Genomic DNA, 26,340 nt, shown 5'->3' on the forward strand with positions numbered 1-26,340 from the left:
GACCGTTGCCGGGGGTTATAAGCCCCGGTCGGTGAATGTGCCAGAGTGGGCCTCTTTCTGTCGTTACCGGTTGTTCGTGGGTCCTTTTCTTGCAGCAGCGTGAGTCCCAGTGTTTGTAGAGCCACGCTGGTAAGGAGTCCGGTCGGTGGGGCCCCGGCGCCTGGTCAGGGACTCTGCTCAGTTGGGCCCTGATGAGTGCGGGGCCGGGTTAGTTGAGCCCTGGCTCTCTGTAGAGGAGTCTAGGCTGCTGGGTGAGCCCCAGTTTCTTGTAAAGGAGTCCCGTTAGTTGGGCCCTGGTGCTCAGTCAGGACACGAGTCCCTAACAAGCCCTGGTGAGGAGCCTCGTTGTCCTGTGGCAGCCAGCAGAGCCCCAGGGTCACTCCCCCAGCCATGCCAGGCCAGGGACCATGTGGGGTCCATCGGGTGCTGCTGGTGCTGGTGGCTGTGCTGGGCTGGCTGCTGGCCTTGCAGCTCCTACTCGACCTGCAGGTGTTGGGGCTGCTCTGTGGGGTGCTGGCAGCGCTGGGTGGCTGGCTGGGCCCCCGGGCCATCAGCCCTCCCGGCTGGCAGCTGCGGCTGGAGCGCTTTGTCAGCTCCCTGCGGCCCCTGCCTCGCTGCCCGGCGGCCGAGGGGCAGCTGGAGAAGGAGATTGCTGGCACTGTCCACAAAGTGGTGCGGGACTTTGTTGCCTCCTGGTACCGCACTGTCAGCAGCGAGCCAGCCTTTGAGGCTGAGGTGGAAAAGGCCATGATGGGCCTGGCTGCTGAGCTGAGGCGGCGGATGGGGCGAGTGGACCGTCAAGTCCTGGCCCGCCGCCTCCTTCTCCTCTGCGGCCGTCACCTGCAGAGCTACCTGCAGGCCTGTGAGGCCCTGAAGGGTGACCTGGAGGGTAGCCGGACCCTGTGGCAGGAGTACAGCCAGCTGGTGGGGCTGCACCCTGCCCTCCGCAGCCCGGCAGCTGAGGTGGGCTATGCCCGGGCTGCTGTGGAGATGCTGCTACGGGTACTGGTGCCCCAGCCCCACCTGGAGACACGGACAGGACGCTTTGTGGTGGTGGAGCTGGTCGCCTGCAACGTGCTGCTGCCAGCCATCAGGAAGATGTCTGATCCTGACTGGATCAACCTGCTGCTCATTGGGGCTTTCTCCAAAAAGACCCGGGGAGAGGAGCCACCCTCGGCACTGCCAGTACCTGACTTCTTGCCCTTCGTGGTGCAGACAGATGCCACCCCTGTTGGGCTGCCCCCATCCCCAAGGACCACAGAGGTTCCCAGGCGAGAGGCAGGGGCTGCTGGCGAGGAGGGAGAGGACCTGGTGAGCGGGCTGTGCCGTACGGAGGAGCCCTTCCTCTGCCCACAAGCCCTGGGCTCCCTTTTCCCCTGCGAGGGTTTGGAGCTGGAGTCCCCTGCACCAGATACAAGCCAGGATGTGGACTTGCTGGCACCTTCCCCTGCAGGGGAATTCCTTGATGAACCGCTCCAGGACACTTCCATGGTGCTGGAGGGATCAGCTGCTTTGGAGGATGGCGTGGGGGACCTGGAGGAGGGCCTGGCCACCAGTTCAGATACTGGCCTGCTTCCCACTTCCGCTTTTGCGCTGAGCTCCTGCCCTGACATCCAGATCGACCCGGCAGTTGAGAAGGAAGAGGAAAGCTTGACTGTCCTCAAAAAGTCCTCTTCACAGAGGCCCTCCAGCTTGGGGAAAGACCTGGGGGCAGCAGAGGGCCCACCACAAAGCCCCCCAGACCCTGGACAGACCCTGCCTCTGCTCTCGTCCTCCCCAACAGCTTCCATCAGCACCTTCAGCTTTGAGCCCCTCAGCAGCCCCGACGGGCCAGTCGTCATCCAGAACCTGCGGATAACTGGGACCATCACTGCCCGAGAGCACAGCGGGACGGGCTTCCACCCCTACACCCTCTACACTGTCAAGGTAAAGGCTCCCCCGGCAGTCCCCCTCTTTCCAAGATCCCTGCCCAGGCAGGGGAGCGTGGGCTGGTGTTTGGAGATGGGGACTTGCTCTGGGTGTGGCTCAACAACAAATTTTGTCTGTCAGTGGGGGAATATTGGACACAGTGGCTTTTCCAGTGGCCATTCAGGTGTGGGATAGGGGTTCCCACTCATGGTTAAGGGTCGTGTGGGACTGGTTGAGTCTTTTGTATTCTGGTTTCACCATGCCCTTTCTTGTGAGGGATTCATGTGCTGTGCAGCCCCTGTTCCTCAGGAAGGGTCAATCTGAGGAATTGCTGGATAGAAGGTCTGGGGTTTTGGGGACCAACAGGGGCCACAGAACATCAGGATTGTGTTGTGGTCTGTAAGAGCTATTGACTGTTGCCTCCCTTCTCAGTATGAGACAGCCCTGGAGGGTGAGAGCGCAGGCAGCCTTCAGCAAATGGCTTACCACACCGTGAACCGCCGTTACCGGGAGTTCCTCAACCTCCAGACCAGGCTGGAGGAGAAACCGGAGCTGCGCAAGTTGCTGAAAAGTGAGTGCCTTACTAGCTTCCTGAGAGAATCCTTCTGCCTCTCATCCCAGTCTGTGCTCTGAGAGTATCCTGCCCTGCCTGTGCAGCTCTGTTTGTGGTGCCCCATCATTGTTTTGTGCAGAGCTGGCTAGAGGAGAAATTTATTTATTTTGGTGGCAAATGCTTGTGTTTAAAAACATCCTTGTTGCTGTTCAGAGCACAACACCTGCTTTTGTAGTTTTTCACCTTAGCAATGAATAGAAACACTGGTATCTGCAAGTGTTTTGTTTGCATATAAGAAAGTACAGTAATGTGTGTTGAATGGAAGGTTTTCTTTTTTTAAAAAAAAAGGAAACAATGTTTCTTCTAATGCTATTTTTGTACAAAACTTGATTGAATTTAGCATATTCCTACATAATCCTCTGGTTTTGACAGATCTGGACTGTGGAAAACTTTTCTTGAGCGTTTTTGTGCTCTTTGAGTGCTCTGGAGTCCTTGTGCTGAACTAGTGTTCTTGCTGCTTTGACATTAAAGGCACAGGTGATATGATGTCAGCAGAACACAAGTTCTTACAGAACAGGATTTGAGGTCTGATTCAGCCACGCTGGTTTGAGGGGTGTATTATCTTGGGCTAATGTGTAGTCTAAAGCATGAGAGCGTTAAGATATTTTTTTAAGACAGTTGCAGTTTTCTTAATCTTGTTAATAGGTTTCTTTCCTTTGTAGATATCAAAGGCCCAAAGAAACTGTTCCCTGATCTCCCATTTGGAAACATGGACAGCGATAAAGTGGAAGCCAGAAAAAGTCTGCTGGAGTCTTTCTTGAAGGTGAGATGCTTGTGTGCAGCTGGGAGCTGGAAAGCAGTGCTCAGGTCAGCTCTGTACTGACAGACAGTGGAGCACATGACATCTCTTCCACCTGCACTTTCCGTGATCAAGCTGGGAAGTTGACTAAAAAAGACCTAAAGCAACATCTTTCCTTGCAGCAACTGTGCGCAGTCCCGGAGATTGCGAACAGTGAGGAGGTGCAGGAGTTCCTCGCCCTGAACACTGACGCTAGGATTGCGTTTGTCAAGAAGCCCTTCATTGTCTCCAGGATAGACAAGGTAGATGAGTGAGGAGACTGGTTATCTGAACTGCTTACAACTGCACCTAGACGTGCGTCTTAGCCATCAGTGGCTGCAACAGCAGTAGCCAAAAACCTCTAGTGCTCTCTATGTAGCTGGGTTCAACTTACCCAGGAAGCCATAAAGCTAGGAAGGGTCAGAGCCCGTATAAAAGAAATTGAGATTTTATTTTTTTTAATAGAAAATAGTGCAAGTCTGAAAACTCTTAATTTGTGCTGAAGGAATAGCAATATAGTCAATAATTGATGGCGCTGCTGGCTTTTGCAGATTGTTGTCAATGCCATTGTAGACACCTTGAAGACAGCATTCCCCAGGTCAGAGCCCCAGAGCCCCACGGAGGATCTTAGCGAGTCTGAAGTGGATGGGAAATCTCAGACAGACGGGAAGAAGGCTAACAGGTAGGCGCTCCTGCAGCTTCCCCTGTGCTTTATATGGAACAAGGCTTCATATATATATATATGGTGCCTTACATGTTGTGAACAGTACATTGCTATCACACTCTAGCTGAATTGCTTTCTCTCACATGCTAAGCAAGGGTATTTGAGTTCCTGTTTGGATAAAGGATTTTCCAGGAATGCTCAGGTGCTCACAGAAGGTGGATTTCTTCCTGAGGGAGCTGTGAGGTGGTGGCATTTGCCAGCAAAGATGTTGATGCTCCTGGAGAACTGCTTTTTTTACTCTTAAACATGTGCATAACCTATGTATGTTTGAGTCCCTGCAAAATACAGCTGTAACTTGTCTCTCTGAAGGTTTGCTCTCTGATGTGTTTAACGCAGTGACATGTCACCTTGCCCAGCAAATGTTTGCATACTTATGTAGGAATAGTGTTTAGAGTCATTGAGTGTACATTGCTCAGCAAGTGTTTATTTGGTGTTGCTGGCAGTGATGAGCCCTGATGTGCTCATCAGTGATCCTTCCCTTACAAGAAGGGAAAGTTTTTGCATAAGTGTGTCTTCTTTCCCCATAAAGAGATGTTTAGCTAGAAAAAGCTGCTTTGGACAAAAAGACAAACCAAAAAAGTACAAGTTTTGAAGCATCTTGGCTGAAAAGGAAATTCCTTAATGATAAACAGGCTATTTTACAATTCATTCCACAATCCCAAATGCCCTTTCGTATCCTCCTTTCTGTGTGTGTGTTTATAATCAGATTTCACAATCTTACTGAGCACGTTTCGTCTCGAGGCTGTTCTGAACGCCTTCCTGGGTATGCTGCAATGCTCACACCTTGCTGAACAGAAATGCCTAAGCTTGTATCTACCATACCTGCCAGAGAAGGTGTATGTATGTGGTGTGTAGTTGAGGAAAAGCTTTTTAATGCTTTTGTTGCATGGTTTTACTACCACCTCTCAGTTGTCCTAGGGACAGATGCTTTTTTTGAACCACTTCAGGTCTAATCAGACTTCTTAGCTTGGACATGACACTGGACAAAGATAGCTGATCCGGGTTCTTGGCTGAGACTGGGAAACTGTTTGCATACAGCCTGGGAAGAAAACCCTGACTGTGCTGTGTCTCTCCTCTTCAGGTCCAGGCTGAGATTCTCATCCAGTAAGATTGCTCCAGTGCTGAGTGTGAGTGAGGCGCACAACAGGATCGTGTACTCAATCAGGGAGGGTGGCGCTGTAAGTTCAGATCCTTCTTGCGGTCCTTTCATGATCCTAATCATTGCCTTGTCTGGGTGCTGGCTTGGAATCATCCAGATGCCTGGAGGTTGTGGCTACCACAGCCTTGTTCCTGCATGCCAGGTCTTTGCGGAGAGGCAATAACCAGCCCTAGTTGTGCTGTTGGGTAGACCAAGGTGCAAACCAGGTGGTGGGAGACTGTTTGGGTGCTGGAGACCCTGTAGGTCTGTTCAGCTCTGGCTGTGTGCAGCTCTCTGCTGTGGTACTAACATTGGTGCTTTTGTAGGTCTCTGGCACGCTGTCGCTGGCTGCTATGGAGTCCTTCATCCAGAAGCAGGAAAAGCTGCTGGAGGCAATGCCTAGCAAAGCTCCTGGAGGCGAGGGAGACAGAGAAGCTAAGGAAAGCTCCATGCAGGACAATATGGACAGGCTGGACGCATTGGAGCAGGGGACACATCTGGACAGAGACTCTGGTGAGCTCAGCCCCTCTTAGTGCTTCAGCATACCTCCTTCTGTGCTGCAACAGCTCTTCAGTGTGAGGACCTTATCTCCTGCCTGTTGCACCATGATTAAAGGGAAGGCAAACTGAGTTTTTCCAGTCCTGTTAAGTGATTGCTCCAGTCTTCATTGCTATTGGAAGCAAATTGGGTCTTGGCTCAGCTGTGTAACTGTGGATCGTCACCTTAGAGTACGCAGTACAGTTACTGCAGAAATAAGTTTCTGAAGGACATGCTGCTTAAACTGCTAAAGTTATAAAACCAAGCCCCTAAAATAAAAATGGCAAATTACAGTTTCTTGGTGGTCTCAAGTTAGCCTTGATATGTCCTTGTGCTATAAAAGGACCTTCTGAGATTCAGTTCAGTTTGGATAGATTTGGGGGGAATAGCAAATATGTAATCCCAGTTCAAGGGATGATGTTCCCTTTCTATTATAGATCCCTTCTCTGAAGCGCAGTGGTGCTACAGCCACTCAGGTTACAGAATTATCCTGGACACATGCCAAAAATATGTTCTCTAGTCTTTTTCTTGGAATAGCTGGGCTGTATCAGCCGGAACTTTCCAAAAATTTCACTCCAGTGGTTCAAGTTTGGCAAGCTCTGCCTGAAAGCATGTGCTTGTGACAGGATGGGTCTGGTATTCCGAAACCTAGCCTGTGATACCAGCTTTTCCTACAGCCTTTGAACGCATGCCTGTGGCTGTTCTGGGGCTGCTGGGGAGCAGGACTGGAATTGGAAGCTGGTGTTCTGCAGAGATTGTGAGAGATATAGGCAGGCTAAGTTAGCTGAACTCTTAAAGAAATTTAATGTAAATGATGTCAAATGCCTGTGCTGCTTCAGAGCTGAGGCATGGCAGGGTAAGGGGGATGGATGTCTGGGGAGCGGCTGACTTAAAAAGGCAACTAGTGTCTCTATCTGCTCACTGAGTGAGTTCTTGGAAGAGGTTGGCCAGCAGCTCCCCGAGGAGGTGGACTTGGATGCTGTGGGAATAAACAGAGTTTGCTGGCCGTGCTCTGTGTACAGGGTTATGGTGAAGCAAAACAGCCTGCTCCAGTTTTTGCAGAGGGAAGTGACGCCTCAAAGGGCAAAGCAAGTGAGGAGTAACTTATGTGTGGCCCAGAGCAAGAGGCCCCAAATGCACTCAATGCCCCATTTCTTCCAAGTGAAACGGCCTGGAGTTAATTAGTCCAGCTCATCTGCAGCAGGGAGAGGAAGAGGAGGGAAGGAGATGCACTGGGATCCACAATCCCTCTCCTCTTTGTCTCCAGCAGTTAATTGTGTGTGAACAGTCTGGTTGCCACTCTGTAAGGCAGAGAGTGGCTGAAAGATCAGGCATCAGGGCATGGCGGAGCAAGGGAAGCTGCTGTGTGGGAGCTCACTGCCAACAGAGCTCCGCAGTGGCCTCAGGTTGTGGTGCTGGCCTACGAGTGGCTGTCTTGGGCAGGTTTGTGGTACATTAATAAGCTTGTTCTGCGTAACACCTATGACGCTTTGGGGCCTAGCAGCATAAAAGGAATTCTCTAGCAAGTAGAATGTGTTTATGCTGTAGGCTTTGACATCCTTCTGAGGATCAGAGAGGTTTTGCTGTCCCAGGTCTGTGTCACAAGGGATGTGTGGGTTTTTATTTTAACTGGTTTATCCAGGTGTGGTTCATCCATCTTCCTGTTGGGACTTGGACCTGCCACACGGTGGCAGTCTGCAGACACTGACCAGAGTCTTGTGCCTGGAAAACGGCACCTTGGAAGAGGGGGAAGTGTTGGTGAAGACTAGGAAAATAGTCCTCAGCAATGTACTGGCTGCAGTCACTGCCTTCTTTCTCACCTGATTTGGGCATGCTGCCATCCCCATGCGTGGACTGGGGTTTGATAATCCATTGGCTTAACTGAGAAGGAACCAGGCACTCGGAGCAGCCACATTCTGGTCTGGTGTGCCCCTTGGTAGTAAGGTTGGGGCCACTTGGATGAAAGTGGAAATGAAAGAACACGGCAGGAGTCTGGGAGGGTAGGCTCCCCATGCTGGCTGTGCTGCAGCAGGTCTTCTGCGTATGGCACGAGGTGTTAGGCTGGGGAGAAGAGCATCAAGCTGGCTGTTTGCGGGGAAGAAAGTGAGTTTCAGATGATGCTTTCCACCAGGTTTGCTTAGGTGCTGAGTTGGCTTCTTCACCTGGCCCTTCTGTTCCTCCTGGCAGGCTCTGAGACAGCTTTGGCCGATCTGGCCCTGGATGTGCTTCGTCTGCTGCTGATGGATCACTGGAGCTGGCTGTGCACAGAGAACATCCAGAAGATCTTCCACCTGCTCTTTGGGACCCTCATTCAAAGGTAAGGCCTCAGCAACCCACCCCACAGCTCTGTGCAGTGGCGTTGCCTTTGGAGTTAGTCTAAAATGGAGCTCCTGCCTGAATGCAGGTAGATGCTTTCTGTCACATCAAACAACAAGGTTCTGTGAAGATGTTGCATGTGTGTAAGGTAAACATCTTGGATATTTGCACTAGGAGCTGTTTTTCCTGTGTAACTCTAGCAGGCAGCCTTCTGTCCTTTAACAACAGGGGAAAGGAAGGATCCAGCTCTGGGAATGGGAGGCTTCTTGCCTCATCAAAGGGCAAGAGTGCCCACCTCCTTGGCTCTCCAGGGAGGGACTGGCCTCTGCTGGACTCCTGGTCTCTTGCTGCCCAAGGGCTCAGATTGTTCTTCCTACAAGAGGAGAATAAACAGGCTCAGGGAACAGTGACTTGTCAAGTAACAGCTCAGAGTGCAGCTTCCCAAGGCCTTTGCTCTGACTGCTGCATCCCTCCCTGATCTGCGGTGAGCCAGTGGTGCTTGTGCCTCAGGCAGTGACCCACAGATGTAGCAGGGAAAGACTTCCTTTCCAGCTGGTATGTACTTGCCAAGCTTTTCTGGGGCTGGTGCCTCTGTGTGGTAAGGCACTAGGCCAAGACACACACAGAGCATTTCTGTTTTCTTGTGTTAGGTCTGTGACTGTCACCTAGTTGAGGATATGGTCCTTTAGAGTGAAAGGCAGGCCTTCCCGGAAGGACTTTGGCTAGGGGGAAATCTCGGAGCAGTGCTTTACCCGCTCCTGTGCCCTTTCTTCTCTCTGGGTTCAAACCCATGTCAGAATGTGCAGGGCAGCACACTATAACTGAGCTAGTAATTTAAGCTGCCCTCAGCAGAGGTTGCCAAAGTGCTTTGAGGTCAGGGACTGCTGACCATTACTCCTGAGTCTGTTTCCTTGAGTGGGAGGAGGTGGCTGTTGCTCCCATTTCTCCAAAATGGGCTCTGCTCTCTTGAGGAATGAGCTGGAACCTAATCCTTGTATGTAAGCACAGAGGTACGAGAGTTTGAACGTGCACGTCATCACTTCCTAATAAGCTGTGTCCCAGTCACCCAGGGAGCCCGCAGCACCGACGTGTGGCATTGGTATTTTCCACTAGAGAAGCTTTCGTACACACAGCACATGCCTGGCTCTGGAAGGTGGAGGAGCTCCGCCAGTTGTACTGCTGGAGCAGTGTGAGGGTGAATGTGTTTGTAGCTGCTCCACTTCGAGGAGTCTGGGTGAACCCACATGTGCTGCAGGCAGACTTTTGGCTGGAAGTGATGTTGGGAAGTCCAGTGACTCCTTGGTGTCGTGATCAGGACAGGGTGCAAATACAACTTTGAACTAACCCTGTGTCCCTGGGACTGTGCACATCCGTGTGTTGAAGCTGTGGCTCTGCTTTTGTTCAGGAACAGTCAGGAGTGTACAGATCTAGTGTGAAGGGGACAGGGAAAGGAGTTAGACAGCATGAACTGACCCATTGCCAGGAGGATGGTGTTGCTCATGGATTGCCACAGGGAATACTTTTTTCCTCCCCTGTTTCTGCTGCTATAGTCACCATCCCAACCCAAAGGTCATGCCTGGGACAGCACTTAGGTCTCCTGAAAGGGAGGAGTGTTAGGGTGGATGTTCTCCTATCTCTGATCAAGGGTGGCAGGATTTTAGTGATCCTGGAAGCCTGTATGGAGGGCTGGGGCTCAGCAGGATACTCCAGTGGGCACAAGAATTGTTGAGAGCAGTCAGTATCTGCCTGTCCTGAAAGCCTGATCTGGTGTGAGAGCAGAGTTCACACGGTGCCTGAGATGGACACTCTAGACAAGACCTGTAGATACCTCAACAGTGGAGGAAAACTGGGAACAGGGGGGGCTCTGTGCTGGCTTGTCACTGCAACCTGCTCCGGAGCCACACAGAAGGATGGCTGAGACTTTTACTCATGGTTGGCTCAGGTGGCCACTGTTGTCCTGAGCAGATCAAGAAGTGTCTAGCTCAAACCTGCTGCCAGCTGCCGATCTGGGGATACAGCATGAATTTGGTGGCACTTCTCTTCCATTTAAGTATTTGCAACTTGATCGCTGTTCGGCCAGACCTGGCACAGCCCTGGCAGTGGCATTCTGGCTGGCACTGCATCTGGGTAGCCTTTACAGGTGGAGAAAATACCAGAAGCTGTACTGGGAGTGTGTGCTATTCAAGGCATCATTGCTTAAACACAGGGCAGCAGGTGGGCACACATCCTGTCTAACTGTTGCTGGTCACAAAGTACAAGTAGGAATCACGCCTCCATGAGATGGAGTCCTTCCCTGTTCCCATCAGTGGCCTGGTTAGGTGATGGGTGGTGAAAGGAGGTGTCCTAGCGGTGTTTTAGGGGTTAGGGATTGGGTTCCTGCCGGATACTCCTCTGCCAGCCTTTATTTGGTGAGTTGTGTGCTGCTTCTGCAGCCTTCTCGCAGGTGCCTTTGTGGGCATTGCTACCATGCTACACCAAGTGTGCTTCATCCCAGAGTAGAAGAATCAACAGAAAAACCAGGCTTTTTTTTGGTTTGCCATTCTGTGCACTGAGCATCCTGCTGCACTCCCTTCTCCTTTCCTCTGTAGCTGCAATAGCTGGAGCCAGGCGCTATCTGTCTCCCCTGGCTGTCATTTTAACAGCAGCTGGAGAGAGAAAGGCTGTATGACCGAAAAAGGTATGGTTAAGTAAAAAAGAGGCCCTGTGTGCAAGCCTGCGTCTGTGCAGCCCTCATTATGTAACAGGGAGTGATCCTTTTTTGGAGCCGAAAGGAGAGGTGGGTGGAGGAGGGGAGGCGGAGGGGCCGGGAGGCTCGCTGAGTGCAGGAGCCACCCTGGCCGGGGCCAAGGATTGCTTCCAGCAGCCTCTCTGTGCTGGGTCCGTGCCTGTAAACAAACCCGCTGCCCCACTCCGGCTCTGCACCCCTCCTTTGTCTGGCTCTCGCTTCCCTCCCACAAGCTGGAAGCGCAGATCTCCTTTCTTTCCTGGGGAGGCTGCCGCAGCGACCTGTTTGCAAACAGGAATAGAAGACGGGGCTATTCTAGGCACTGGGGGTGTTTGGTGGAAGAGCTAAAAAGCATTTGGAGAATCCATGTGCTTTTTAGAGCCTTGTGAGTCAAAGCGATGTTAAAAATACATGGCAAGCACGCAAACCACACTATAGCTGTGACCCTGCGCCCTGCCCTCCCTCTATCCCCAACAGTGTGATGGTCACTAGGTCAGGGGTCCCTCAGTGCCACCATGAGCTGGGGCGACAGCCACCAGGTCCCAGCCCGCTGCACCCTTCAGCTGCTGCGGGGGTTGTCCCAGCCCCATATCTGCTTCCCTGTCTGCACAGGAGCACCAGCACAGTGCCAGGATCCTGTTGTGATAGAACAAGGGGTAATGGGTTTAAATTAGAAGGAGGTAGGTTTAGATTAGATATGAGAAATTTTTTACAATGAGAGTTGTAGAGCACTGGAACAGGTTGCCCAGAGAGGTGGTGGATGCCCCATCCCTGGAATCGTTCAAGGCCAGGCTGGATGAGGCTCTGAGCAACCTGATCTAGTCAGGGATGTCCCTGCTTCTTGCAGGAGGGTTGGACTAGATGACCGTTGAAGGTCCCTTCCAACTCTAACTATTCTATGATTCTATGATCCCAGGGATGGACATGAGAGGATTTTAAATGGAGATCCAGGTCTGTATGCTTTCCCAAACTTATTCCCACATGTCACAACAAAAAGCTGTGGCAATGCAACCCATTGAGCGGACAGAAGGTGTCTCGGCACCCCTCGGCTGTCCACACCCCGTAACCGGAGCGGGGCCGGGGCATGGAGTCCGTGCTGGGGCTCAGAAGCGCCTGTGTGTATATAAGGCAGCGTGTGGGCCTACGCAGGCAGCTCTGGTGTCGTGTTCCACTGAGCATGAGTTAAAATAAATGCAAAGCATCCCTACCTTACCTGAAAGGCTTGCTGTTCGCTCTGGTGCTTCTCCACGCTTTGTGCCCTGTCCTGTCATTTCCTGGTGAAGAGGATGGATTTGAGGAGGTGATGCTCAGGCTGCATGACATGTAGAGGGAGAGCCAGGGGTGCTCTGAGACCGATTACAGATGACTGTCAGGCTTTCATGAGAGCAGTTTCTTGCAAGTTCTTCTAGCTCTGATTCTCTTTGGTTTGTTTTCCTTGTAGGGTTTCCTCTCTTAAACTGGTTCTGACAAGGTTTCAGCCACTGCTGAGCTCATGGGAAAGGAAAGGCCAGCAGAGCTCAGATCCACCCAAAGCTGAGTCTTAGGCTCTAGTCTTGTGGGGACCCTGGCTCCTGGGTGCTGCAGTGAGGGACATGGAGCCCTGGGGTGTGAGGAGAGAAGGGGCACTTGAGCAGCACACAGGGCAGGTTTTGAGTATGTACACTAAAATGGGGATGAGGGGTCCTAGGAAGGCTGTAGCAGCAAGGGGTTGTCTTCGATTTGAGGTGCTAGATCTCACTGTTCTCTTGGCTTTGGGGCTCTGGGCTGGAGCTCGTCAGGCTGGGTGTTGTGGGCACTTGTTCAGCTGCTGATGTGTGTCAAGGAACTCATGGCTTCAGGGAGTTGCTTGCTGGGTATTTTTCTTTCTGGCTTTTGTCTGTCTTCCTTGATCTCTGTGCCAACAGAACTGGCAAAAACAAAGACCCTTGGCAGCCTCCTTGATCCTCTTGACTTGGAAGTGCCACCGGCATGTAGTGTTGCCTGACCCTCTTAAATGTCTGGGAGTAAACCTGCCCGCTTGGGCAGCCAGGCACCTGCAGCCCCAGGCGTGCTGGGAACGTGCTGCCCATGTGCAAGCAGTTCTGCACAGCCTGCGGAGGTCACGTCCAACAGTGCAGATGGTGAGCCAGACCTCATCTTGGTGCCCAGTTGCACCGGGAGTCGGCACAAAGCTGGGCTGTGCGTGTGTCACCCTGTGTAGGGGGTATCCTGGGGTAGGACATGGCTGTGCCTGGGCTGGCGGTTGCTGCGGAGGCTCCCTGTTTCCTACCTGCATTGTCTTTTTCAGCGACGTTAAAGCTGAGGGTTGGCTTGTGCTCTGCAGGCACCGGGAGAAGCTGGGAAGGCTTCTCCTAAAGCTGTTCCCAGCATGGCTGCTCCCACTTTCCTTTGGCTTCGCAGCTGGCAGGTAGCTTACCGCTCTGGGCTTGGGCAACACCTCCAAGTTTTGCTGACAGAAATGAGCTGCCAGTACTGCAGTGTCAGTGCAACTGGAGCAACTAAATCCATTCTGGCTTGTTACCTGGGGGAGTGAATCTGGGCACATTTAGTAAGGACTTCTGCAGCCGTGCATCAAGGGACTGTACTGGCAGGCCCAGGTACATGGCAGCGAAGGTTCTGTTATTCCCATGATGTGTTACCCAGCTGAAAAAACAGCAATAGAGTTTGTGTATAGGGGAACCAACCTTATGGCTTTTTTCTCTCCTCATCTCTGGATTTGGCTACTTGTATTGTAGCTGCAAGGAGCAGCAGAAATTGCGGGCCCTGTGATATGTCAGCGAAAGCGATCTTCAGGACTGTGTGTGTCTTCATGTGTGTATGTAAAGTAAATAAAAATCAACTTGGAAACAGGCCTTGATTCAGTGGTCTCCAAGCACCTGGAAATTTTGGATCCAGCTTTGAATCTCTGTCCCAAGCAAAATTTCCCCCCGCCCCCCCCCCCCTCTTCTAGAAGCAGCGTTCTTCCAAAAACAGCCGCTAGAATGAAGCAAGCACTCTGTGCTTTGATAACAATTGCAACATTATTTTAACTGCATACCTCTCTTCTTCTGACTCTGTTAACAGCAATTAGGTACGTGCCAACTTTTTTCCCCGGATCAAAAAACAAAACGACAACTTCCTATTTCAAATAGAAGAAACAAAGAAGAAAAGAATTGAGAGGAAATAATGTGTCCTTGTTGGTTTTAGTTTTCCATGGATTGTGGAGGGTTAATGGTGTTTTTATGTATTTTGATTCTGAAGTGGGCTAATGAAGCAATCTGTTCTGAGCAGGACCTGGCTGAGACAGCCTGGCCTCTCCCTGGGGCACTGCTGAGAGCTTAATTGGCTCAATAAATACTTGATGAAGATGTTATCGAAAGCCGGGATGCTTTGTTCAAAATCAAGGGGTTTGAGAGACTATTTTTTTTAATCACGTAGCTTTCTCCCCCTTTTCTGAGCCCCATGACATCACAGGGAGATTGAACTTGAGAAAAGCAGAAAACAGAGCAGCTCGGTTAATTCACTGGGAGGAAAAGATGTTGGAGTTGGAGCCATGCATGTGTATGTGATTTCTTTCTGTGGCAGGTGTGTTTTGGAGGGAGCAGCACTTAAGGTGGCACAGAGCGGTGCCCCAAATCCCAGCACTGAGGTGACGTTTCATGCCTACAGGCAGTAGGGGATCTATTTTTCCTTCTTTCTGCCCCACAGTAAAATGTCCTGCATACTCACTCCTTGCAGGGCTTCTGCCAGCTCCACTTCTCACTGCCTGGGTCAAGCAGGTAGAAAAAGCCCACTGCCCTACGCTGGCAAGATGCTGGTGTGGGTAAGTCTAATCTAGGCACCTTGGATGCAAACAGTACTGGCGTGAACGCCTTGCAGCTGGGTTTGTTTCTTCCTTCCCTTCTGTGCAACTGCCCTCTACGGAGCTGCACTTGGGAGGTGCCAGGCTGGCAAAACACTCTGTTCAAGGGGAAGGCACTTGGCCACAGGGCCGCTGCCTCGCTGGTCAAACACTTCATTACCGTGTGCTCGGGCAGGGGTACAGGATGTATTGTTCATAGCGTGTACAATTGTAAACGTTTTATGGGGCAGCAGGAGAAGAACGTTTCCAGTAAGACGAGAAGGATAGTTTACTTTCTGCGTGTGTGCCTTTGGCCAGAAGTTTAAAAGGACTCAGGATGCTTTGTATTCTTTGATTTATGGAGGACTTTTTTTTTTCTTTCCTGTTTCCTTCCTCTGCAAAGGGTTTACCGATGGCCTGGACAAGTGTGGGTTTGCTCTGAAGGTGTTTGAGCAGAGCGTGCCAGCAGTCTGCTGCACGTGTATCTGCTGGCCCCTGTGCGGAGAAGGTGGATGTGGGCTCAAGTAGCAGGTGCTAAAAGCCGAGCCCGGGGGCGAAAGTTCTCTGTCTGTGTTTTTTCCATTCTTCTAACTGTGCCTGCTGCAGCTGTTTCTTTTGTTTTACAAGCCTTGCTCAGAAATTTTTACAGTAAAGCACTGAAATGTTGCTCTTCCTAAGCCCTTGAGTTAAGAATATTCTTGTGGTTTGAGGCACAATTTGGGGAGGAATTTAGGGGACCAGTACTGCAAAGGGACAGATGGTTTGGTGACTTAAGGACCAGCCTTTCTTGATTTCATAAGTCAGATGCTTGAATGCCTTGTGTGTTTCCAGATGTTGCTTTTTTCTGAAATCCTTTTCACTGCCTTGGTCTTGTGGGCCTTTTTTTTTTGAGCTTCTGGTTAGCCATGTTGTGTCAACTGACCTCAGGGAAACAGAGGCCTTGTTCTGGGGTGGGAAGTAGTAGATATTGAGCTGGACTTGCTACATGTGAAGCTCATGTGTTTATAGAGTCATTTGTATTTATAAAGCTAGAGCAGACTAGTGTTTGTAAATTCGGAGAGTACTCTATCTTGTCCATTCTTGGCCCATCTTTCTGTTCCAGACAAGCAAATTCAACCTTTACTTGGTCAGCTGAGGTCTCTATCAGCAGGTGGACCCTCTGCTAGTCCACTTAAGTGAGTGCGCCCGGCTCTCAGGAGCCAGGTAAAACCAAGTCCACGCTCTGTGTTTTGCCTGTTCCTGACTCTTGGTCTGTCTCTGCCATCTTAGCAGCCCTTGTGGCTTCTAGGTGCCCAAGGAGGGCCAAGGTATGTACCCCCAGGCCTTGTTTCTTGTTCCCAGGGCATTTCTGTCATTCCTGTCTTAATGGGTCCCTTCAGCTGACCTTGGAGTTCCAGCTTAAGCCATGGCATTAAATGAGCTCTCTTTTAGCAGCCATTTCATTCCTCCATCGGCAGCTATTTCAAACAGAAGACCCTTACAGCATGGGTAAGTTATGCACCTCCAGACTAATGTCCAGGACTTCGTAGCATTTGCACTGTGTCTCTTTGCGTTGGGTGTTATCAAAGCATTTGAATGTCTGAGCCCAGGAGGTCGCTTTCCATTTATTTCTGGTCTCAGCTGAAGTGTAAGGAGATGGTTCAGTGATGGGTTTGTTTTTTTCTTTCTTATTAAGGCTATTTCTTCATGAAATAGCAGAATGGAAATAGTAACTCATCAGCCATCCAAAAAAAACCCAAAAATCTATTTGTGGTTCTTGCTGGATTTATTTCTACCTGGGAGAAGGCGTGTTTGTGCTTTTGATGTGGCACATGGATCTCAAATGTTTAGTCCTTTAATAGTACGAAATATCATCTGTGATCTGCTGGCAAAGGTCAGCTTTGGAGCAGCACGTATTTGGAGTTCCTGTGTGAGAAGTGTGAGCTGTTAATTCTGATCCTGGTGCAGCAAATCTGCCTGATGGAAAGGTCAGTTTGCCATAGAAATCTAGGTTTTACTCAGGCAGGACTCTTCAGTAAAGCTTGACGTGACCCTCTGAGTTGCAGTTGTGAGAGCTGAGGAGTTTGCTCCTCACCGTTTGATAACTGTTGCTCATGCATGCCCCTGTGTGTGTTGTGCAAATGCATGTGCGTCTCCCAAAGTGGATGTTGGTGATGACTTTAGCAGGTGCAGTTTGAGAGCAGGGAGGGGAAGGCAGGTTACTCTGTTTTGATGTTTCCTTTCAGAGTGTCTGAGAGCATCAGCTGCTCTCCCAGGGAGGATGCTGAGCCGGATGGACCAGATTTGACAGTTCTCAGATCCTGCCCTTTACCTCCTGGAGTAAAAGGCAGTGAGCTGCCAGGCTAAGTGAAAAATCCATCAACGGCGTTTCGCAACTGTGGGAACTAAGACCTGCAAGCACTTGCGTAGTCACAATGCGTGCACATGTGATCAGATTTATAGGTATTCCTTCTGGGCCTCGTTGCCTAGTTCTGGTGGCTTTGTGGAAATAAATGAGCTAGAAATAGTAGGCCGTTTGTACGGGGCCTTCCAGCATTCATCAGTTCTCAGTCTGCTCTTGAGCTGTCTTCTTGAAGTTCAGCTTTCGCTCTGCCCACTATTTACTTGATTTTGTTTTTGTTTTTGTTTTTTTCTCTTTTAGGAACATTCCTAAGAGAAAGCAAGCTTGTTGCTTGCTTGCTTTCTGCAACCTCTTAAAGGACGGTAAATGATAATGGCTGAGATCAATTTCGAGTCAAGGCTCAATCTGATCTCCCTCGATGCAGGATTGTACTGTTTGCAGCTCTGTCCCCAAGTCTCTGAACTTCTTGCTTGTCAAATGTTTCCTCAATTAGGAAAGCAGGTTGTATAAGAAAACATGTTAATGAAAAACCATGTTAATGAAAGCTCCTGCCCCTGGAGGAGCTATAGCTAATGCTTTAATTTGGTTGGGGATGGCTGGAGGGTTTAACATGATCCTGGGTGTTAAACTCTACTGATGGCTGGAGATAAAAAGCCTTTTAAGCAATTTTATTTCAGACAAAGCCTTTTCTCAGGCAAGACTGTGCTATGACACTTTGTCCTCTAAGATGGGTAGGGGCTCTGCTTTCCGTCTCTGACACTATCCTTCAGCAATGTGGGTACTTGGGGTCCATGGCAAAGCTGAGCTTAAAGGCTGTGTCTCCCCATTTCCAGTGCTACTACTGGGATCACCAGGAGTATTGCCTATGCTCCAGTAAGACCTTGCCCTTCCTGCTGCACCAAGGCTAGTTTTCAGGGGTTTTTTTAATACTCTTTGTTTTTGCAGCTGGCATTTCCTAGGTGTGTATCCTTCAGGACCTGCAGCCCTGGCACCTCATTTTGTGCTGGAGAAGGGAGCATCGTGTTGCAGCCCTGGCCCCGGTGATGGCTACCTGCCATTCCTTTGCCCCTGGTTACCTTTAGGTGTTGCTATTCCCGACTCTCGGCTCGTTGTCCTACTTGTGTGGGGAAAGACACCCTTGGCCCAAATGCCTCGCCTGAGAAGAATGCAGACAGTCTGGCAGAGCGCAGGTTAAATAAAGTTTGCCTTGGCAAGGCCATACTCTTGGATGTACTATGAGCTGCCGGGGCGTAGTGGTGACGGAATTGCAAGCATGAACGCCAGCTGCCAAGAGGAACGGGTCTCCTGGCCCTGCTTGTGGACTCCTGTCCTCTGGGACTCCTGAAGTACTGGTGAAATTGCGAGCCTTCTCCCTACCCCAACCACATGCTGCCGTTCCCTCTTTCCTCCGGAGCCTCCTGCTGATGAGGATGGTGGCAGCGAGCCATTGCCGTTGGTGCTATGCTGCTGAGTCCTGGTCATGCTAAGTTGATGGGAATCTTCCTGTTGGCTTCAGGGGTTTGTCTGCTGGCCTCTCCTTGTTCTGGGGGGAAAGACTTTGGGCAGTGGCAAGCTTTGACTGACAGTTGTGACTTTTGCTATTACACAGGGAAGTGATTTCACATTGAGGAAAGAGGGTTCACTTAAAAACTTTCCCTGGCCAGCACTTGAGTGGTGTGGACACATCTCCCCTGTGCAGGCTGCAAACGCCTCCGAGCCCTCCTGTGGAGTGATGTTTCCGCAGCCTCGGGATTTGCAGGTTGTTACTGTATAAAGGGCACAGCCTTGGCCCACCAAGGGCCGACCAGCAGTTTTGTTGGCAGGCACCTGACTTTCCTTTTCATAGATGTGCAGTGTGGGTTTTGGATGGGAGCGGTGATGGTTTCATTGCCTGCTGCTGGTGGACAGAGCAGGACTGGAGGGCAGGGAAGCAGGGGGATGAGAGGAGCGTGAAGCAGTAGGATATTCATGCCTTGCCATCCTGGGAGTGTGTTTTGGTCTCCACGCGAGACACCCTGGACTCTTTAGGTAGCGGAGAGACTGACAAGGGGAGCACTGGTTGCCAGACTGTGCTCCTGTCCTTCCAGTCAGTCACTGGGGTTGTTTTAGAGTTAAAACACCAATTTTGTTGGTTCCCTCAAGTCTGTCTTGGTGCACTCATTTGCTTGTGTATGGACGTAACTTAAGAGTTTGAGGCTACTCATATCTCTTAGCCGTGCTCCCTTTAGGGACCAGTTACTCGTGTGGTTTCCTGTGGGCAGCAGGGCCATGGAGCTTATCATGGCTTTTGCTTTTCCACTGTGACTTTACATTGGTGTTTCTGTGTATAAGATGGGGACCACTTACTTCTGGTGCATAGGGAAACTCAGTGGATTGTACTTGTAAAAATGTTGAATGTATAGACTTGGAAACTGCACGTTAACTTATCCAGCAATCTGATTTTTTTTTTTTCCCCCAAGAGCCTCTGATCAGCAGAAAGCTTGTGAGTTGGTACCAAGCCTGACTTATCCTGACCTTTCTCTCTCTCCTTTATGCCCACAGGTGGCTGGAAGTCCAAGTGGTTAACCTGACCTGCACCCAGCGCTGGGTCCAGTACCTCCAGTTGCTGCAGGAATCCATCTGGCCTCGAGGAGTTTTACCGGCAGTCCCTAAACCAGCCAGGACAGAGGAACAGAAGAAAGCAGCAGCAGAGCAGGCCCTGCAGAGCCTCATGGGGATCTTGCCTAGTAAGTGTGCCCTGGAGATGTCAGCTGCACTTGAAAGGAGCTGGGGAGCCCTCCAGTGCATTGGCATATTTGGAAATGTGGTTAAACACAGAGATGGAGTCTGCCTGTGCCAAGGCACTGGGAAATGTTCATGACCTTTGAGGTTTGAATGGTTTTCCTGCAAGCAAAAAACACAAGTTCCTAGTTCTTGATAGCTTGTGTAAGCATTTGGGGAGCAGCATAGCTCAGAGAAAGGACATGTGCCTTGGTGATTCCCAGATGCAGGATGGCCACATACTCTGTGCTTAGTGCTGCTGGTGTGGTTCCCGCTGAGCCACGTAAAGGAGGATGGCTGAGGAAATGCAGTGCCACACTGTGCTCGTACCTGCTGACAAAGGGTACCATTGCTAAGAAGAAGGCGAAGCCTTTGGCTTCTTGCTCTAAAGAGTGGCTTTTCCACTGAAAGTCGTGAGCCCAGCTGCACTGGATTTCCCTTTGTTGAAGTTTGATACTGGGACCTTTGGCATTAAAGCAGCTGCTGCCTAATCCATGCAAGTACAGTCTGAACTTTTAACTCCTTGTTGCAGTGTAAGGGGCCCTTACTATGCCTTGGGGGTGAAAGTACTACCAGTCGTGGCTCTTCCAAGCTGGAACACTTTCAGTTCTGTTCCTGGCTATTTTCTGTCGTGGTAATCTTGGGCATGAGATGCCTCAGGCTCAGAGCACCATCCCAAACTTTGATTTAGTACCCACCAGCAGAAGACTGACCTGGTTTTAGAACCATGGAAATGTGCAGTTCCTAAAGCTTTGTCTCTGATGTTGACAGACGTGATCCAAGAAATACTTGGAACCAGTAAATGTCGGATGAGCTGGAACCTGGTCCTGGAGTCCCTGAGCCAGCCTGTGATAAACAGGTACCTCAATTACAGTCTCTTTACTCTGACAGTCATTGTGATGGGGCCTGTAAGCTACGCTCAGGGATTTGCTGAGATACACGCTGCCAGCTTCTTGGCACAGAACCGATCTGGCTAATTTTCCTAGACTTAGGCTGTCAAAGTGTATCTGGCTTGCTTATTGTGAAAGTATGCATCTAGGACCTCGGTCTGGTTGGAGATCAAGCCAGTCTTGTTGATTATGTTGTTGGGCCTGCTTAGTTTGTGGATGTCAGGGGACTGTTAAAGGAAATAGGACCAAATCCTGATTAGTTTGTTTTTAGAAGAGCTGAGGGAGCTGTGTATGGATGTAGATAGTGAGTTTTTTGTATACCCATCGCTGTGCATTTGGAAAGCAGTGTTTTTGTAATTAACTGCAGAAAAATGCATATGCCACCTCACTCCAGGACATGGATTTGTGTTTTCTGTGCTGCTCGGCAGCTTCAGACACCCACTGGTTTGAGTGGTGGAAGAAAAACCTGGACCAGCCCTTGAAGGATTTCTTATAGGGTTTGGGATCTCTTCTTTCCCCTGCTGGCAGTCTGAATACTTTTTCCTTGCCTAAATTTTTGGCTTCTGCATGTCTGGAGCTGATCTCCCAGTTCTGCTGTGCCCTGACCAGCCTAATTTTTGTCTCCTCTCCATTTCAGGCACCTGGTTTTTTGCCTCTTGGACATTCTGCTGGAGTTCTTAGTTCTGAAGGGCTCCAGTGATGAGCTCAAGACTGCAGCTGTCGTGCCGTCTGCCTCTAGTGACTTGGACAAAGCAGGCATTTCAGCACATTAACCAGGGCTGGGGTAGCCAGCAGTGGAGGAAAGAAGCAGCCACAGGCATGGGATGATTTGATTTTTCAGTGTTTACTGAACATGTCTGGGAGCTTCTTGTAAAGAGGTCTTTTTTTCCAGCCAGTGCTAAATGAGGCTGCTTCCAGGCCTCTCTGTTTTGGCTGGGTGATGGATTAAACCCGGTGTCAGGAGCTGAAGATGCTTTTCTGCTGTGTAGCATCTGTTTCATTGCTGCCCTGATGGAGAGCCTGGAATGAAGATGCCTGACCTTTGCTGAGCTGGGCAGTCTGAGAAGGATGTGCAGGCTGCCCACAAACCCTGTTGTCTTGCCCCGTGTTTCTGAACATCTCTAATATCCGAATGCAGACTGCACATAAGACTTGCTTTTGTGGAGATGTGGTGATAGCCCTGAAGTCAGTGTCAGGCCAATCCCCACTGCCCAAATAACCGGGAGATGGAAAGCAGTGTAGAAATCAAAGCTTCTGTCCTGCTTTAGTGACAAAGATAAGCTGCTTCCTGCTACCACTGCTCTGGCGTGGTCTTGTTCTGGCATCTTTTGCTGCCTGAACAGTAGAATGCAAGTAGGGTAGGCTGTAGTCCTGGAAAAGAGAACTGTCACCAAGCTAAAGAGGAATAGTGGCATAGCTGGACTTGAGAATTAACTTGTATTTTGCCTGCTGAGTCATATTTTTAGTCCCAGAGGTTGTCATGTGGAAGGCAGAGGAGAAAAGGAGCTGACCTGTGTGTGAAACACAGCAAGTAAATCAGTTTGCATGCAAAAGCACTTGTCACAGCAAGCTCTGGAAGAGGAATGAGCACCTCTGAACCCGGGAGGAATACTAGAAGAACGTCATGGGCAGCCAGTGGGTTAGACTACAGCAGCAGGCTTGAGAGCACCACCTTAGCTCTGCTGTTGGTTGCAGTGTCACTGTGCTTTGCTTTACTGTGCCTGCAGCAACAGCTGTGTGCAGAGGGCTCTAGAAAGCTTGTCAGGTCAGGATGTCCAGTGCCACCCAGCACAGAATGGCACGTCGATCTGACAGCTGCTGTCCAGGGTTGTGCAAGACTTGAGTAGTTTGGGAAGCTTACGTTGCCCAGCTGTCAGGTTTGTGACAGGGCAGAGGGACATGGAGAATATGCACCAACAGACTGGTTTGGTGACCTGGTTTGGTGTATTTCCTAGGAGAAATATGAACTGACCAGTGCTGGACTCTGCTGATCAAGGGGATACTGCTGCTGGCGTTGTCTGCAGGTTTAAGTGCTTAGAAGAGGAGACCTTGCAAGAGGGAAGCGTGCAGGATCACAGAGGCTGCTGCTTAATAATGGACACATGGTGGTGTGTGCTTTCTCGTGCTTCTGTTGTTTATGTGCATGTATTGTGTGAAAATACAGGGAAGGATTAGCTTGCTGCCAGCAAGTGTGTTTTTAGGGAGCTCTAAGGACATCCCAAGACTAGGTGGAATTCAATGTAATGGAGCAAAGCAGTTTTGCTTTGCTTATCAGGACTGTTTTTCAGCAGTGACCCTTCTGGGATGGTAGACTTGCCACCTGTTTGGAAAAGGAGGTGCATTTAGTAGCTTAAGAGTAGATAAGGGAAAGGGTTGCAGACCTAGATACTAAGTATGATGTTGGAAGGATAAGCTTACACTTCTCCTTTGCTGCAATGTGCTAGCATCCCTGCCTTTGACCCTGACATTATGTGAATGACTCAATATTCGCTTCTCCTGATGGAAGTAGTTTGCTGTTTCTGCTGGTGGGCTCTGAGGAGCAGAGCTTAAGAGCCAGTGCTTTGCTGGGGTGGTGCGACAATGATTTGTGGTTGTACCAGACAGCTGCTTTGCATGTGCATCCTCTGCACCTTTCATGCAGGGGCCTCGAAGCCTTCGCTTTGCAGTCTTGCTCACATGATGAATTAGCAACATCTCATCTGTGTTTACATGGGAGGAGCTGGGGCAGAGAGAGGTGAAGTATTTTTCCTTGCATGTGCTCTTAAGTCCGCAGCAGAGTTAGGAGGAGACCCCAGGTGTCTGGATTGCAAGGCTTTTGTTTTAATCTCCAGAACCCCCTTTCTTTTCGTAGAGTGAGGAAAACGGAAACCAGGGTTACTGAGCCCTTTCTCATGCTCTTACTGGCTGGGCTTCAAACTCCTATTCTCTCCTTTACTGATCTTAGTCCATTCTCACAGCTGAGGTGAAGCTGCCCAGGAACAGCCTAGGAACAAGTAGCCCCTCTCTACATCTTGTTGTTAAGGAGTACTAAATCCAATAAAAAGGTCAGCTTCTTTCTAATCCCAGTTCTTTGCCTCATTATAACTTTCACATTAAATTAAGCACAATGGTGGCAAAGGCAAACTTATGCATTCAGGTGGGCTGGAAGTTTGTTTCCATTGGACTAAGACTAAAAATACTGTTTTAGTACAACAAACAAGGCCACCAAAAAAAACCTTAATTTGCTCTGTGTGTGCAGTACTCCCAGCAACCTCCCCTTTTCTGCAGGAGTTTTGTGCAGAAGCCTTTAGCCACCTCTTGCTAAAGGGAGAGTGGTGAGAGCAGACAGATCTTTATGTCAAGAAAAAGTTGCAGGCTTCTGTCAATGATATATAGAGCAGCACACGATTCAGGTGGGTGCTCAGCTCTCTAGGTCCAACTGGACAGATGGCATCTGCTTCCAGCAGACTGCTCGCTGACTAGGTGGTGTTGAGGAAAGCATTTAATTTCTCCCTGCCTCAGTTTCCCCCAGTGCTGGCTAGTTAGACTGGAGGCGGGGGCTGCTGGTGTGTGTGTACAACACAGTGCAGGGGCACAGAGCTTTGAGGTGCCACCGTAAGCTAAATAGTAATTGTGTTGAGCCAGAGTTTGGTTTTTGATTTGTGCATTCAGGAGAAAAAAGTACCACTGTGTGCTGACTCCCTGTTGTATTTCCTGTATCCAAACTCTTGTGTCAGCTATTTGTGGATGCAGCTGTTCAAGTCTGTGCAGAATTGTGCTGAGAATCTGTTTTGTTGTTAATGGGGAGCAAACCAGTGCTCCTGAGTACTTCAGAGTTTTTGTTCTGACTCTATGTACAATAACACTCCATTTCAACCTTCTTTCTGTGTTTGTGTTTAAAACTTGCCTTTGCTGAGAAACTGCCTGCGAGACAGCCCTTGGGAAGAGAAGAGTGAGTAAGGGAGAGGCAAAAAAGCCCGGGTGGGAGTGGGAAGGTGGAGGGGCAGGCATCTCCCCAGATGTCCAGAAACGCCTGGCTGGGGCAGTAGGGCTGGTGGCAATGGGACTGGACAGTGGTTTGCCCTCCTGGCACACAGTGGCATTAGTGGGACTGCTCAGGCAGGGGAAAGACCAGAGTCCCTAGCAGCTTGGTCAGGAATGGGAACAGTTTTCCCATCTCTGGTAGCATCAGTGTTGCTTCTTTCTCCCTGACAAGCGAACTTGATTTAGGCTTTCAGGGAGTGTGAAAGCTGAGAAGCAAGCTGGAGATCTGTCCTTTCTCCTGGAAGAAAATGGAAGACACTCATCTCCACATCCCTTGGGCACTGCTCCTTAGGAAGTTCACCTTGATAGCAGTCCTGGAGGAGGAAAGCTGATAAGCTATGAGGAAAATGGAGAATGTCTGAAAATGAGAAATTCCACTAGAAATTTGAAATATTACATGAGGAAAAAATAAGAGGGAGGAAGAAAAACCTGATACAATGAATGCTTGAGTCATGTATTATTGTGGATTAGCTCTGCTGTGGAAAGATCCCATGCACCCTATGAAACCCATTACCTACAAGCCAGTGAACATTTGTGCAGCACATGATGTGGGGATCGCAGCTGAAGCCAAGTTCCCCTGTATAATATCCACCCCAGGGTAGATTGGTTGCTTTCCAGTGTCAACAGCCAGCGGATTAAGCATTTATCTCTGCAGAACAGTGGATAATTAATACCAGATCGAACTGGGGGCTGTGCTTGAGAGGGCTTGCTTGTGGCTGCATTTGTGATCAAGCGTGGGTTTATTGCCTGCGGGCGATGGGGAGCAGGTTGAGGATTTCTCGGTGCCTCAGTGATATGTGCCTTGTAGCAGAGCATCGGTAGCTACAGGGTTTTGTGCTGGGGTGGCATCGGGCTTCTCAAATGCAGCAGAGGGTGAGCTGTCCCGTCATGGCCACAGGCAGTAGGCATTTGGGGTGTAAACCCATCAGGAGAGCTTTCCTTCCAGCTGAATGCTGGGAGAATGGAATTGGGATGCTGTGATTTGCCATCTTCTGGATATAAATGTAAAATCCAGGTTCTGGCTTTCTTCAAATAAATTAATACTGTTATCCTGGCTGCGGTCCAATTCAGGTAATTATATTCTTCCTACCTTAATGCTACTCCAGCCCCCTGTCTCCACTGGATATGCTATACTCTAATTCCTGTCTGGAACTTGCTTATTATGTTACAAAGTCCTTATTTTTTTTCTCTCTGAGTGCTGCTTGTACACAGAACACTAACCAGCCCTCAGCACTTTGCTGAGCTGCTAGAATAGTCAAGAGAAGACATTTGGTTGTGCCTGGTGGTATCCTGGAGCATCTCTCCTGGGAAGGAGAGATGGGAAGGGTGGACAAGGTAGAAGATCAGAGTAAACATATTGCAGTCCTGTTTAACACAGTGGACTGCTAAAACCTGCTTCTCTCTTCTCAGAGTGCCTTGGGCTGGTGAGTGTGTTAACGGGAGGAAACCCAGGACTCCTGGGCAGTTGGCTTAGCTTCCCATGTTGCCATTTCTTTAGAGATTTTTTTTGAAGACTGAAGTATGTCCTGACTTCCAGGTGGGGGAAGCGTCCTGTTCTCTTTGAAGAGAACATTGGCAGTGTCCTGATGTAAATATCTCCAAACCTCCCCAGTGATCTAGCGGGGCAGTCCTGCCTTGATTTCTGGTTAGCATCCAGCCCGAAGAAACCCTGTTTCTTAGCAATGCTAAAAGCTGGCTGTGAGCGCTTCCTTTTTGGAGCGCAACTTGCTTGTCCGTGTTGGTGGCTCGCTGGCCTTCACATCTCCT

The 26,340-nt window shown here is 49.9% G+C and overlaps 1 protein-coding gene across 2 annotated transcripts; it reads left to right on the forward strand.

Annotated features, from left to right (window-relative positions):
* Positions 1-15: 15 nt before the first annotated feature.
* Positions 16-25,639, forward strand: SNX19 (sorting nexin 19). 2 transcript variants are annotated; one of them, XM_086766154.1, is made up of 11 exons: positions 16-1,926; positions 2,341-2,479; positions 3,184-3,284; positions 3,443-3,562; positions 3,851-3,981; positions 5,105-5,201; positions 5,488-5,674; positions 7,886-8,015; positions 19,442-19,626; positions 20,432-20,519; positions 24,760-25,639. In XM_086766154.1, the coding sequence occupies exons 1-11, from the start codon at positions 391-393 to the stop codon at positions 24,863-24,865; spliced, it is 2,820 nt and encodes a 939-aa protein (XP_086622280.1). In that variant the 5' UTR covers positions 16-390; the 3' UTR covers positions 24,866-25,639. The 2 variants fall into 2 exon arrangements, with proteins under 2 accessions (XP_086622280.1, XP_086622279.1); XM_086766153.1 differs by lacking the exon at positions 24,760-25,639 and adding an exon at positions 21,188-24,410.
* Positions 25,640-26,340: the final 701 nt, after the last annotated feature.

The sequence above is a fragment of the Chlamydotis macqueenii genome, chromosome 24 (assembly GCF_036417535.1).
Source record: "Chlamydotis macqueenii isolate bChlMac1 chromosome 24, bChlMac1.mat, whole genome shotgun sequence".
NCBI lineage: Eukaryota > Metazoa > Chordata > Aves > Otidiformes > Otididae > Chlamydotis > Chlamydotis macqueenii.

Excerpts from the sequence above, each read along its gene's own strand:
- SNX19 (XM_086766153.1), top strand. The coding sequence starts at position 391 with ATGCCAGGCCAGGGACCATGTGGGGTCCATCGGGTGCTGCTGGTGCTG. Across the intron at positions 3,563-3,850 it reads TTGTCTCCAGGATAGACAAG|ATTGTTGTCAATGCCATTGT; the intron begins GTAGATGAGTGA and ends TGGCTTTTGCAG. Across the intron at positions 19,627-20,431 it reads CCTCATGGGGATCTTGCCTA|ACGTGATCCAAGAAATACTT; the intron begins GTAAGTGTGCCC and ends TGATGTTGACAG.